The 12,308-nt window shown below is 29.2% G+C and overlaps 1 protein-coding gene across 1 annotated transcript in view; it reads right to left on the bottom strand.

Moving 5' to 3' along the window:
• Positions 1 to 12,308, bottom strand: part of mmd (disintegrin and metalloproteinase domain-containing protein mind-meld) — a 1,174,763-nt gene that overhangs the window by 102,267 nt on the left and 1,060,188 nt on the right. Inside the window, exon 19 of the mRNA XM_069819516.1 lies at positions 3,553 to 3,652. Within this exon, the coding sequence (XP_069675617.1) occupies positions 3,553 to 3,652 (100 nt within the window). The remainder of the gene's footprint in view (positions 1 to 3,552; positions 3,653 to 12,308) is intronic.

Consider the following 12,308-nt stretch of genomic DNA (forward strand, 5'->3'; position numbering starts at 1 on the left):
TTCTCTATTACTTCTATATTATACAGACGCTTCTCTTAGCTTACTATCGGTCAGTCATGTAAATAACCATACCGGTATTTAAAAGTCAGAACTATGAAAATGAATTGTTAGGTAGAAGCTAATAATTAATATTTTAATATTATTTTCAGCAAAATTTGAAAAGATGTTATAGAGGAAAAGAAGCTTATATAAATAATTTACTAAATTTAGGTATACAATGAACTGTTATTATTTTGTTCTTAAATGTCCTTGTCGTATACCTTACACACGCCTACATCTATATATGTCAGTGTTAAAAAGTGTTTTATTGGTTATTTATATACTGTTTCTTTTCATTAGGTAATTTTGGCAGGAAGTGGTTAACCATTAACTTTCCAGCAACCAAATATAATGCTATTAAGTTGTTTTCACTCTCATTGAAACCATCACATTGAAATAAATAATTTTTATTACTTAAATTTATAATTTTAATATAACCTAAAATGCGACAAAACATACAAGATAATATAATTTTTTTAATGAAAATGTAATGTTAATGAGTCATTTACTAAGAAATTTAGACTCCAATTTTTTTTTTGTATTTATAACATTACATGAGACGTTAAATGTACCGGTACCGGTATTCAATATATTTCTATTATACCTATTCATTTTTTATTGCCGATCCTAATCCTAAGTTTTAAATATTTTTTCCCACTTTTAATTATCTAAATGAGTTTTAAAAATTGCTGATATCTATCCATACTACAATTTCACAAAATGACAGATATATATTATATTTAATTAAATTTCATAGTGTAGCCTACTTGTTTTTCAATTATATTAAATAGTATATTATTTTATAACAGTATTTAAGTAGGCATATGTATTAATGTACCTACGTACCTATTGTAAATTGTTAATAACATAACATCAGAGTTTAAGAATATACAGTTAAAGGTTTTTTCAGCTTTTAAATTAAATTTATCTAAATAAACGATTTTATGTATTGAGTTATTCGTCCTTTATTAATGTAAACAAAATAAATTATTTTTCATGCAATAAGTTTTATCATCTTGGATGAGTGATTTAATACGATATTGGTATGTTACATAATGTAATTTAACGGAAACGAATATTTACATATTTACAAAAAATTTAAGACTTAATAAAGTTTATGAGTGGAAGAAATACAAAATGCTACAAATTTAAATTATGTTCTGATTGTTTGCTTTATTTTTTCATAGAGAAGGGAAAACAATAAGATACAGTTCCTTGTTAGTTAAGAGGTTTAGATATGGTCAACGAAGAGATTTCTGAATCCTGCTATTCTGACATTGTGGAGAATTTATTTATGATAATAAACGAGTGATGAACTAACAGTGTTGAATTCTGAGGTGAGAGAGAAATAGCAGGATAATTTAGTCTGGAGCCCTCTTTTTTTATTAATTTGAACGTTTCAGATGTACTCCATAGGCTTCACAGCAGTACCTTTTTTTTAATGAAGGTTGATATTTATGGCCTTTAAAACTCGTATTTCTTTATTAGCTTTCTATTTATGAATCCTGGATCTAAAGATATGCAGGAAAAATCTTTGAACAACAGGAAACGACATTATAAAGCCTATGATTAAAATTTCTAACAAACTCATCAACAAGTTGAAATGTGGACAGAAGTACAATCAATATGTAGTATTAAAATACTATAATAATCCATAAAACACAAAAGATACAGAGACTTACGATTTCATTGCTCAAATTAGGCATTTTATATCTAGTTCTTTTGTGATATTGCATTAACTGAATGATACGTTAACTTTGTGACATGTTTCAGTTTAACGCAGTTCTAAAAATCTGAGCAATTACCAACAATTTTTCTGTTATCCTCTTCTTTAAGATTAGAAGTTAGAATTCTATTATATACCATATCATAGTTTAACTTCTCTTCGGAAGAAATAATTTTAAACAATTCATGAAACTGAAATAAACAAATTCACACGAAAAACGCTGAGAAAAGTGTTTGGAATAGTAAAAATCCAGTCATATCAGGATGGAGAAAGCTAAAAGAACAAAGAAAATGATCATTTAATGAGTACAGTAACAAGTTAAAAAAATTAAAGCAAGATGACTTAGACTGAGTCACGTTACTAATACTTCAGAATAATGAAAAATTAAAAAAATGTTCAAAAACTCTCCAATAAGAGGAAAAAGACCTATATACAGCCCAGTTGTGATTTTAGTCAGAGGTCTGAGCCCACACAAAAATCTGAAATCATTTTTTTTTCTTTTTTTTTTAGTTTAGATTACATGTTTCCTTGAAATAAGTAAACAAAAGAAATCCATGATGAAATGACTTCTAAATACCTCATTAGTAATGATGCTAATATTATAATTCAAAGACAGCTGAAGATGCAAATTTATTTTAAATCGGAGTTGGCACCACCTAAAATATTTTTCCTAGAGTAAATCTGTCATCTAACAATTTTATTGAGATGAAGTAATAATAGAACATTATTTAAAAATTATCCTTATTACTAACTGCACAACAATTTGCCATGACAGGCTTATTTGTAAATTTGTAATTACATTTTGAATTCTGCAAATGATGATGAAGATAAAGATGACGATAATGATGATGATGTTGATGATGATGATGATGATAATAATAATAATAAATTCATAAACATTCAGAAACTTTGGCTTTAGTAACAATTGAATCAACTATCATAAATAAATAGCCACATAATATGTTTATTATAATTAAAAACAGAACTATCACTATTAAATTAATTTAAAAAAATAAATTAAGGAACAACAATAAATATTAACGATAATAAATTGACTGAAATAGTACAAAAATATTAAGTTTGGCTTAGAAAAAAGAAATACGATTGGAAATTTGTAACGAAATTTCATTGTTGAAATTGGCAAAATACTCAATTAGAATAGCTGACCTTGAAGAAATATGTAATGATCAGCAGTTAGTCTTATTGCCACATAATATGTTTATTATAATTAAAAACAGAACTATCACTATTAAATGAATTTAAAAAAATCAATTAAGGAACAACAATAAATATTAACGACAATAAATTGACTGAAATAGTACAAAAATATTAAGTTTGGCTTAGAAAAAAGAAATACGATTGGAAATTTGTAACGAAATTTTATTGTTGAAATTGGCAAAGTACTCAATTGGAATAGCTGACCTTGAAGAAATATGTAATGATCAGCAGTTAGTCTTATTGCTGTTAAGTTACTTATTTACGCAGTAACATTAATAGAATATACATGCATTTTAAAAGAGTTTTGATTTTAATGCTATATATTATATTTATATTTACTTTAATTACCTAAGTAAGAGTAGTTTTATTAGAGACAGATATTTTAGTCATGCAATCCCTATCAGTAACTCTTCAAATCTCAATGTTTAAGAACACCGAACCTAATTGTGAGCTTACTTACAAAAAAATTTATAAAAAAATAACTGAACGTGTGAAACTACCTGCTGCTGATTTGTTTTCTGCTCACTAACCTGAGGCAGAGGGAGAAGTTTTTGTGTACTACGACTGACCTGTAGCAGAGAGCCATCAGAGCAAAAACTATGAAAACCCCCCCTACCACCGACATCAGCATTACAACAAGGAACACTGTGTTCGTACTATGGTAGTTCTCTGCACAACACCAATTTGTGACAATTCCACGTGTTTTCAAAAAAACATGTTCAAAAGTTGCCAAGCACGTAATAAAATACAATAACAATTTTTATTAATAAGGAGCAAGAATTAAAAAAAAAAGTCAATAAACCAATTAAAAGCAAATATAATACATGTTGTATCATTGTAATAAGTCAATATATTTTTAGTGTAAAGAAAAATGTAATGTAACATCAAATTGGATATAAATCCAGATTTAGCAAGGCAACATTTGTGTAATAAAAGATGTTTAAAATAGTGTTCATTATGGTGGTTTATAAAATATTAAATTGAAATAGGAGTTTAAAAAAAAAAATGCAGCGATAGTTTTGCCAACACAGAGATATAAACAAGTGAATATCACAAATTTATACACCACCATAATGTTTCAATTCAATATTTTAAAAGATATTGATATATATAAAATAAGTTCAAAGTGTAATTTTGTGAGCCATTTGTCAAAATGGTGTTGTAAAAAGTTCAGTGAATATTTAAAGTCACTCACAGTTGGTGCAGACGAGATCAGCAGGCGACAGATGGGCGCAGTCGGGGTGTTAGAACGTTGCGTGCGTTCATTAAGTTTAAAAACATTGGGCACAAGTTTGATTTGGTTTTTGTGTACAAAAATATTCCGTAGTTTCCGGTGATTAGATGATTGATTGGTGAATGGTGATGGGACCAATCAAGTTGATGATTAGTAGCACAGACGTTAGATGTTGTTTGGTTGGAATTCGAGTCCCAGCGATCCAGCCATGGCATGCAGACAGAGAGAGAGATAGAGAAGGAAAATAAAAAAAAGGAAAAGAGAAAAAAGAGAAAAGCACAAATCAGCAACAGTGATGCATCAAAAAATCAATCAACATTGCGTATCAACAATTCCAAATATTGACCAAAAACAATACTGCAACCACCTACTAAAAGAAAAAAACAGTTGTTGAAATAAATAAACTACACAACAATACATCATACAAAAGTACAACACACACAGGAATTCACGTAGCAATTGTAGCATCAGTACAAACAAGATTAAATATTGAAATCAGCTATGTTAAAACTGGCCATGTATACATGCTATAAAACTACAACACACTAAAACTCAGATATTACGTACATCTCCGACAATGTATTGATATTTTGTGTTATTTTGTTACAAATGTTATTGTGCAAACATCAAATTACAAGAAAGATAAAAGTAAATGTTGTGTGCTGTCTTGATTTGTTTAGCTATAAAATATCACAAATAATGAAGAAAAAAAAAATGAACTGAGAAGTAACATAATAAGTCGATATGTTCAACATTTTATTTCAATATAAACATGGGATAAAATATAATAAACGATGTAGTTTTTTCAAGCGAAAGTTTGAAATTATCTGCAAAAGACGTAATTCCGATAGTAATTGAGATATACTTGGCCAGTTTGCACTTTCTAGGCATTTCATATATAATATGAATTATGAAATATGCACTGAACATGAAGCCACGAATATTAAAATCAGCGAAGCATGTGCCACGAACGAGCCAACGCACGTATGGATGAACAGATGAACACGGAATCACTGCAAGTAGACATCGAACAACACGAAGCAACCTCCAAAGAGAAATGTGGTTAATATTTCTTTCACTATATCTAACCTAAAGACATAACAACATCCAACAAACCCAAATATTCCAAATAAGGGGATGGGGTAATATAATCATCACAAAATAACAACGATTTCAGATGGTTAAACACCAAAATACCATATTTACTACAATAAAGGACTGACTCACTTTTATTCCAAAAATGTCCTCATAAAAAGAGGAGTGGACAGAATTAAAGAAAATATAGATATGTTCCGAGAATAGTGATTTTAAAAATAATTTGTTTCTTTTTATAAATTTTTTTTATGGAAATTACTTTAATTAAGGTTATGGTGCATCCATGTTATTTGAAATGTCATCACACAGATTATGTGCAACAATTTATTAAATTAAACAAATCTACTGCACCAGCACACAGACACTACAATACTGTAAACTACATAGTCATTCTTGTCAGAATCTTTATTCTGACTGCAAAAAGAACTTCAACAACTGTCCAAGCATATCTCCCATAGTTAAAAAAATAGGCATATTCAGATTTTACTATAAAATTATATTTGAATTTTATGAAGAATTCATATACCGGTATATATAACTTATTAAATATACTCTGCATATTTTAATATTCGCGATTAGTCACAATATTCATTTGATTTTAATGTAGGGATACTGAAGTTATTGTAACCTATCTTAAGATAAGTGAGAATTGAATAAAATTAACAACACTATAGTTCCATAGTCACTATTGATTACTGAATTCGAACTCCAGACTCCCAAGCTTCTTGTCCATGACTGCATTATCTGATACATAATATCACAGTTACTTATTTTATTTCAACTGGAAGTCCTACTTTTTCTTAATTTTGGTAAAAATGGCGATTAAAAATGCCTTTCTACTGAAGTATCGCATTTGTATATATATTTGGTAAAGAAAATGTTTGCACTTATTCTCTTCAAAATAACTCTTATCATTACTATAAATATCCGTAAGAATAAAAACGCGCGAAGCAATTGTCATTTCATCCATTTGAACTGTACAATTATGGACAATTTGAAAGGTAAAATATATACGGTATTAGTTAAATTAAACAGTACATATGCCACAATAATTCAGAAATTAAATAATTTTCAATTGTAATAGCAGGTAGTTCTTTAGTTTCAGAAGTATTAATTGAGAACAGGAGAGTATAGTAGGTATACCATATACATTTCATTATCCTGAAATCTGTGGTATCTTATTTTTCAGATGTTCATTTCAAGTTATAAATATATATATATATATATATATATATATATATATATATATATATATATATTAAGGGAAATCAGTTCCTTGTTATAATTGCAATTTATTGCCATGAATCTAAGAGAAAATAGCAAGAGTCTTCAATGACTTAACTGTTATAGATCTTATGTTGATAAGTTTTAATTATCTGATATCTTCTCTTTATTATAATATAAGTTTTATAAACGAGTTTCCACGAAAATATTTAAAATATTTTAATTCTCATTGTCAAATGAAAGGAATACAGTTCATTTTAAAATATTACATTCCTTTCGCTCTGTATAAATAGTAAGTGTAACATAAACAAATACAAACAAATGCAGTAAGTATCAATTCCTTTTTACGAAAAAAGAAATCGTGTGGTAGAACAAGGGAAAATATTAGATGTAAATTCCCTGAGAATATTATAAAAACAATAATAAATTTAGTGAATAGATTTAAAGAAACAGGTTCTGTGAATGGATGTCATGTCCATTATATTACACAGGATGGGCAACACTTCCAGCAGCTACTATGAGGAGGGTGAGTACCAAATGTTATTAATATAATATAATATGGAAATTTTTTATCCAGTGAAGTTCCTTTAGTTCGCGGATGTAAGCAGCTGTAGTAGCAGGGGGAACTTGTCGCTAGTTGGTCAACAGAAACACCAGGAAAGTTTGCTGGGACTCATTGTAGATATATATAAAATTATTTATATTTTCTGTTGCGAATTTATCAAGTTCACACTGGTGAGCAGGTAGAAGGCGGTACGACCTCTTGCTTCTGTATTAAGAATACATGAAGAGGATACCACAAAATTTTTAAGATTGGTTCTATCTCGTCTTTAGGTGATAAAAAATTAGACTGCAGCTGCTACAGTCAAAGCTTATTAGTTGTCTGAAACGGCCACACTACTTTGTTCTCCAGTTAGGTCAAGAGGATTACAGTTACGGGTAGTGAAAACATCTGTTATGTGTGAGTAAACTTCCAAAGTGAAGTATTAAGAAAGAATTCTCTGTAGAGAACTTCATTAAAAACTAATAACATATTTTAGCATTCATATCAATTTTAAACTAAAACTATGATTTTCATAAATAGAAAAATAACAGACCAATCAGCCAGCTGTTGGCCTCACGTTCACATGCCGAAGCAGAGGTGGACGATCATCCAACCGAAATGGAGGTATCATGTGTGCCTTGAGGCTTAATGAAACATATTTATGTTGTTACAGTGAAAAATAACAAATTGAAATAATAAATGTTTGTCAGAAATGGTATCAATCTTAAATACCATTTAGAGTTAACTTAAATATTAAAATATTTTAAATATTTTTAAATAGGAAAATGTCATCACCAGTATTTTGTTCCTTAAAGAGGAATTACACATTTAGAAGACATATCTAATAAAATAGAATTCAAAATTGTAACATGAAAAAGATGATAGATAAGATTCTTCGAACAAAAAGTTTCTTTTGCTACCTTTCATTTATTAATTTAAAAACAATTTGATTTCAACATAAAATGATTTACCTCATTCTCTGAATTAATACAAATTATGGTGAAATTTATTTAGGGCCTACTGCATCCTGACGCCCATGTTCGAATATGTGTGTAGTACTATTTATGTTAAACTTGTATGACAGAGTTAAATTCAGAATTAGTATGCTATGCACTATTCGGTGAAAATTTTCATTTTAAACAAAACAAATTTACACTGAGTTCTCAGTTACTCACATAAGGCCATTTTATCTTTGTCAGAACACAGATAAAATATATTTATTCAATTGTCTCTACTTATTCTTTTCGTAACAATTTTTAATTGCAGTCTCATTTCAAGTGTTGGACAGAATTCTATTCAGATGTATAGTGTATTTCAGTAAATAAAATACTCATTTAAGTGTATATCACATCTCTTCATAGGGGAAAAAAAGGGCACTGATGAAGGTCATTCACACCATAACAACATTCTTAACGAAATTCTTTATATATGATGTCTTTTTAATAATGTACCAAGAATCAGTTTGATTAAAAAAAACACGCGGGTTATATTCATAACTACAATAAGTGATGTAAAATGGAAATAGTACAACAGAAAGGAAAGATTTCGCGTTTCGTGTTACAGTCTTGATTACTTATTCATTACAATTAATTAATTTCAGATTCTGAATCATTACCTGGGAGTTTTCTCAGAGGAATCAACATGATTATATTTCTCATGGGTGCAAGAAATTTAACTGAATAACGCAAATTAAAAAAAAAAAAAGTGTGGAAAAGAGGCAACAGAGGACATGTACGAAGTTTATATCATACATAATTACTTCAAAATATATACATCTTGAAACAAATGGTGAGTGACTAATATTTTTCACTGTATAAGGATGCAAGTGTATAAGTCATTTTTTAAAGAGCCTTTTCTTTGTTTTGAATAGTGAACTTAATAACGTCCAGCAAATGCAACAAAAGTTTATGCGTAAAATTCTGTACAAAAAAAGTGAAAATAGTTATAGCACCTTACATTTTAATGATCAATCAGATTTAGTAGGTGTTTAGATTTCAGCTTCTGGGACTCTATTATTATTCTGCCATGTTCATGTTTTATGTAAAGGTTTATAGAAAGAAAGTGCTATTATCTTCAATGAATGAAATATTATTGCTCAGACACTTCAATTTTAGAAATTCATCATCATCATCATCATCATCATCATCATCATCATCATCATCATCACCACCATCATAAAAAGTAAATGTACGAATTCTAAATGAGACAGTAGAACAAGTGGACAGCTTCGAGTATTTAGGGTGTACTATAAGTAGTAACATGAGCTGCTGCCAGGAAGTCAAAAAGAGAACAGCAATGGCCAAGGAAGCTTTAATAGACAAAGGAGCATCTTCTGCGGACCTCTGGAAAAATAACTAAGAGACTAATGAAGTGTTTTGTGTGGAGTGTGGCATTGTATTGCGCAAAGAACATAGACATTATGACGAAATGAAGAAAAGCGACTAGAAGCATATGAAATGTGGATATGGAGAAGAATGGAGCGAGTGAAATGGACAGAGAAAATAAGAAAGCCGTGTTGGAAAGAGTGAATGAAAATAGAATGATACTGAAATTGGTCAGGAAGAGAAAAAGGCCAAGAATATTACATATGATGCAAGTGGCAATGTTACAAAGGTATGATTTGAAGATTAAAGTATATTTAAAATGTCACTATGGAACATAATAATCTGTGTCACTGAAACAGTGAAACATGTATAAAGAAATGTAATGATTGTGTAACTTATTCATTTTTCCGTTTGCTATATTTATTATCATGAAATAAATAAAGTCTGTATGAAACAAAATATTGGTACTGCGTGGTCTTTATATACGTCTGTCATACACCATTATTAAAGTCATAAAGAATTTCTTAACTACACATATATCGGATTAGTACACACTTTAACAAAGAAGATGTATTAATTTGAGACAATAGGCCTAAATTACCCAAAAATCTTTTATCACATTTTAAATGAAAGAATGATTATTTGTAACTTTTCTCCTATGTTTAACTCATTTTCACTTTTTATGACGTATCTAAACATCTGCTTTATATTCATTATGTTTCAATATTTGTAATGACAAAATTTTAAGAACGTATACAGCTTACAAAAGGAAAAATTTGAAATTTTAGTAGACTGTAAATAAAAAACGAAGTTCCTAAAGAAGGGATATATGTATGGAAATCAAATACAGGAACATTACAGCATTATCTTCCTATTTAATACTGATTCACTTAAATATATTTTGACTTTAATTTATAAATAGGTAAATAGCTCAGTGTAGTCTTAATTAGAATTGTTATCAAGTCAAACTGTCATGAAAAACTATGAACATTTTAGAAACATTTAGATAAGATAACAAATCTTCAAACAATCGTCAATTTTTTATTAGTGAATGATGTGATGGAGACTTATGTTAAATACAGTGAGAATGGGTTTCAAAGTATTGGGTGTCCACCAGTTAGGTTGATGATTAGAAACAGCTGAAATTAGTTGAACTGTGTTGCTGGCATAGTCAAGGTCGGCCACTGCAGTCATGCTAACTGCTTAGTAGTGAGTGTGGTGCTAGTTTGACCCATTATTCCTTTATGCATGGTTCATCGTGTAATATGCTGAAGATTCGATATAATTTCGAACAAATAATACTAATTTACGACAGTTATGTAAATAGAGGATTTTGTCATAATTATCCCAGGATACACGTTTCATCATCACAAATATTTAATTTAATAAAAAGTGCGAACACATGATATTATTGCAGACAAGAAGATATACAAGACAGAGGTCCAATCTTATTTTAACAGAAGAAAAAACTTCACAATACAGGGTGCTGATTACAAAATAAACTTCACACAGTTTCATGTAATCTATTCAATAAGATTGAAGCATGTTTAAGAACAGAAGTTGAAAACTTCGATTGTCTGATGTAATGGTAAGTACCATATTTTGATTATTTCTAATAACTAATTAAAGTTAGTAGTAAAGTAAGTTACTAAACAATAACTAACATCTGAATGACACAGCACTTTCCCGACAGCAAAACTGTTGGATCAACCAGAATGGTGGACATCTATTATAATGAATACCGGTCAAAGTATTTCTATGTTGTGGAAGAAACCATAATTGAAGGCTACAGTGGACTACAGTAGACCTTATGTTATCAGCATATTGCTGGATATTAAGAAAATTACTTGAAATTCCACTCTAAATAATGGTGTCTGAATTAAAACTAACCTACAACCTAATACCTTACATAGATGATGCTTCACTTAATTTATCTATGTATGAGCTCCAAAATTTAAGAGGGGGAGGGGGGACAGCTAAAATATATGTCAATTTGAAATTAAGAATGAATAAAAATCTATTTTGTTCAAAAGCACAGAATGGAATGTGATGAGATCTGGCATTAATAAAAATGAACGCTGTTTTAATGTCTATATATTTTTAAGTCTTGCATCATGAGAAATATTATATCAGTGTGATTACAACTTGAGAAGATCTTGGCCGGACAGTTGTTGATGTGAGAGGTACAGCACAACACAGGAAGAAAGAGAGCTATATTAATGATGACACCGTTGTTGGTCACGAGAGCTGATGTGGGTCACGTGGTACAGTACCTGTAGCAAACAGCCATTAGTGCAAAGCAAATGAAGACGCATTTCACCACAACCACCAGTATAACAACCATGGTGAAAGTTCCAAGGTTGTTATTGTTGACATCTAGAACGAAAAGGGAAGAGGGCGAATTTCATTATATTTTTTTTGAAAATAAATAAATAAAATAAAGTGAAACGAAAATAAACCGAACTCATAATTTTTTTAATTCGATTATATATTTATGTGGTGACATGCATGAAACATAGGTTGAAAACTGAAAATGAAGTTACAAAGTAAAATGGCGATATTAACCATAAAATTAATAACTAAATAACGAGAATATACCTTTTCTGATCTTATACTGAAAGCCTTTTTTAAGTTACTGAAAAGCAGAAAATATACACAAGATTTCAACAGACATCATTTTTCTGAATGGTCAACAGAGGACACCTAGATACAAATATTTATTATTATTATCATTATTATTATTATTATTATTATTATCATTATTATTATTATTATTATTAAGAAGAAGAAGCAGCAGCAGCAGCAGAAAATATAAACTGGCTCTTCCTTTCTACAAAAAATAAGAAAAGAAAAACTACATCTGTCAGTAAAATGAATGGAGAAAGTTGCAATACAATAATACTT

The sequence above is a fragment of the Periplaneta americana genome, chromosome 1, assembly GCF_040183065.1.
Source record: "Periplaneta americana isolate PAMFEO1 chromosome 1, P.americana_PAMFEO1_priV1, whole genome shotgun sequence".
Classification (NCBI taxonomy): domain Eukaryota; kingdom Metazoa; phylum Arthropoda; class Insecta; order Blattodea; family Blattidae; genus Periplaneta; species Periplaneta americana.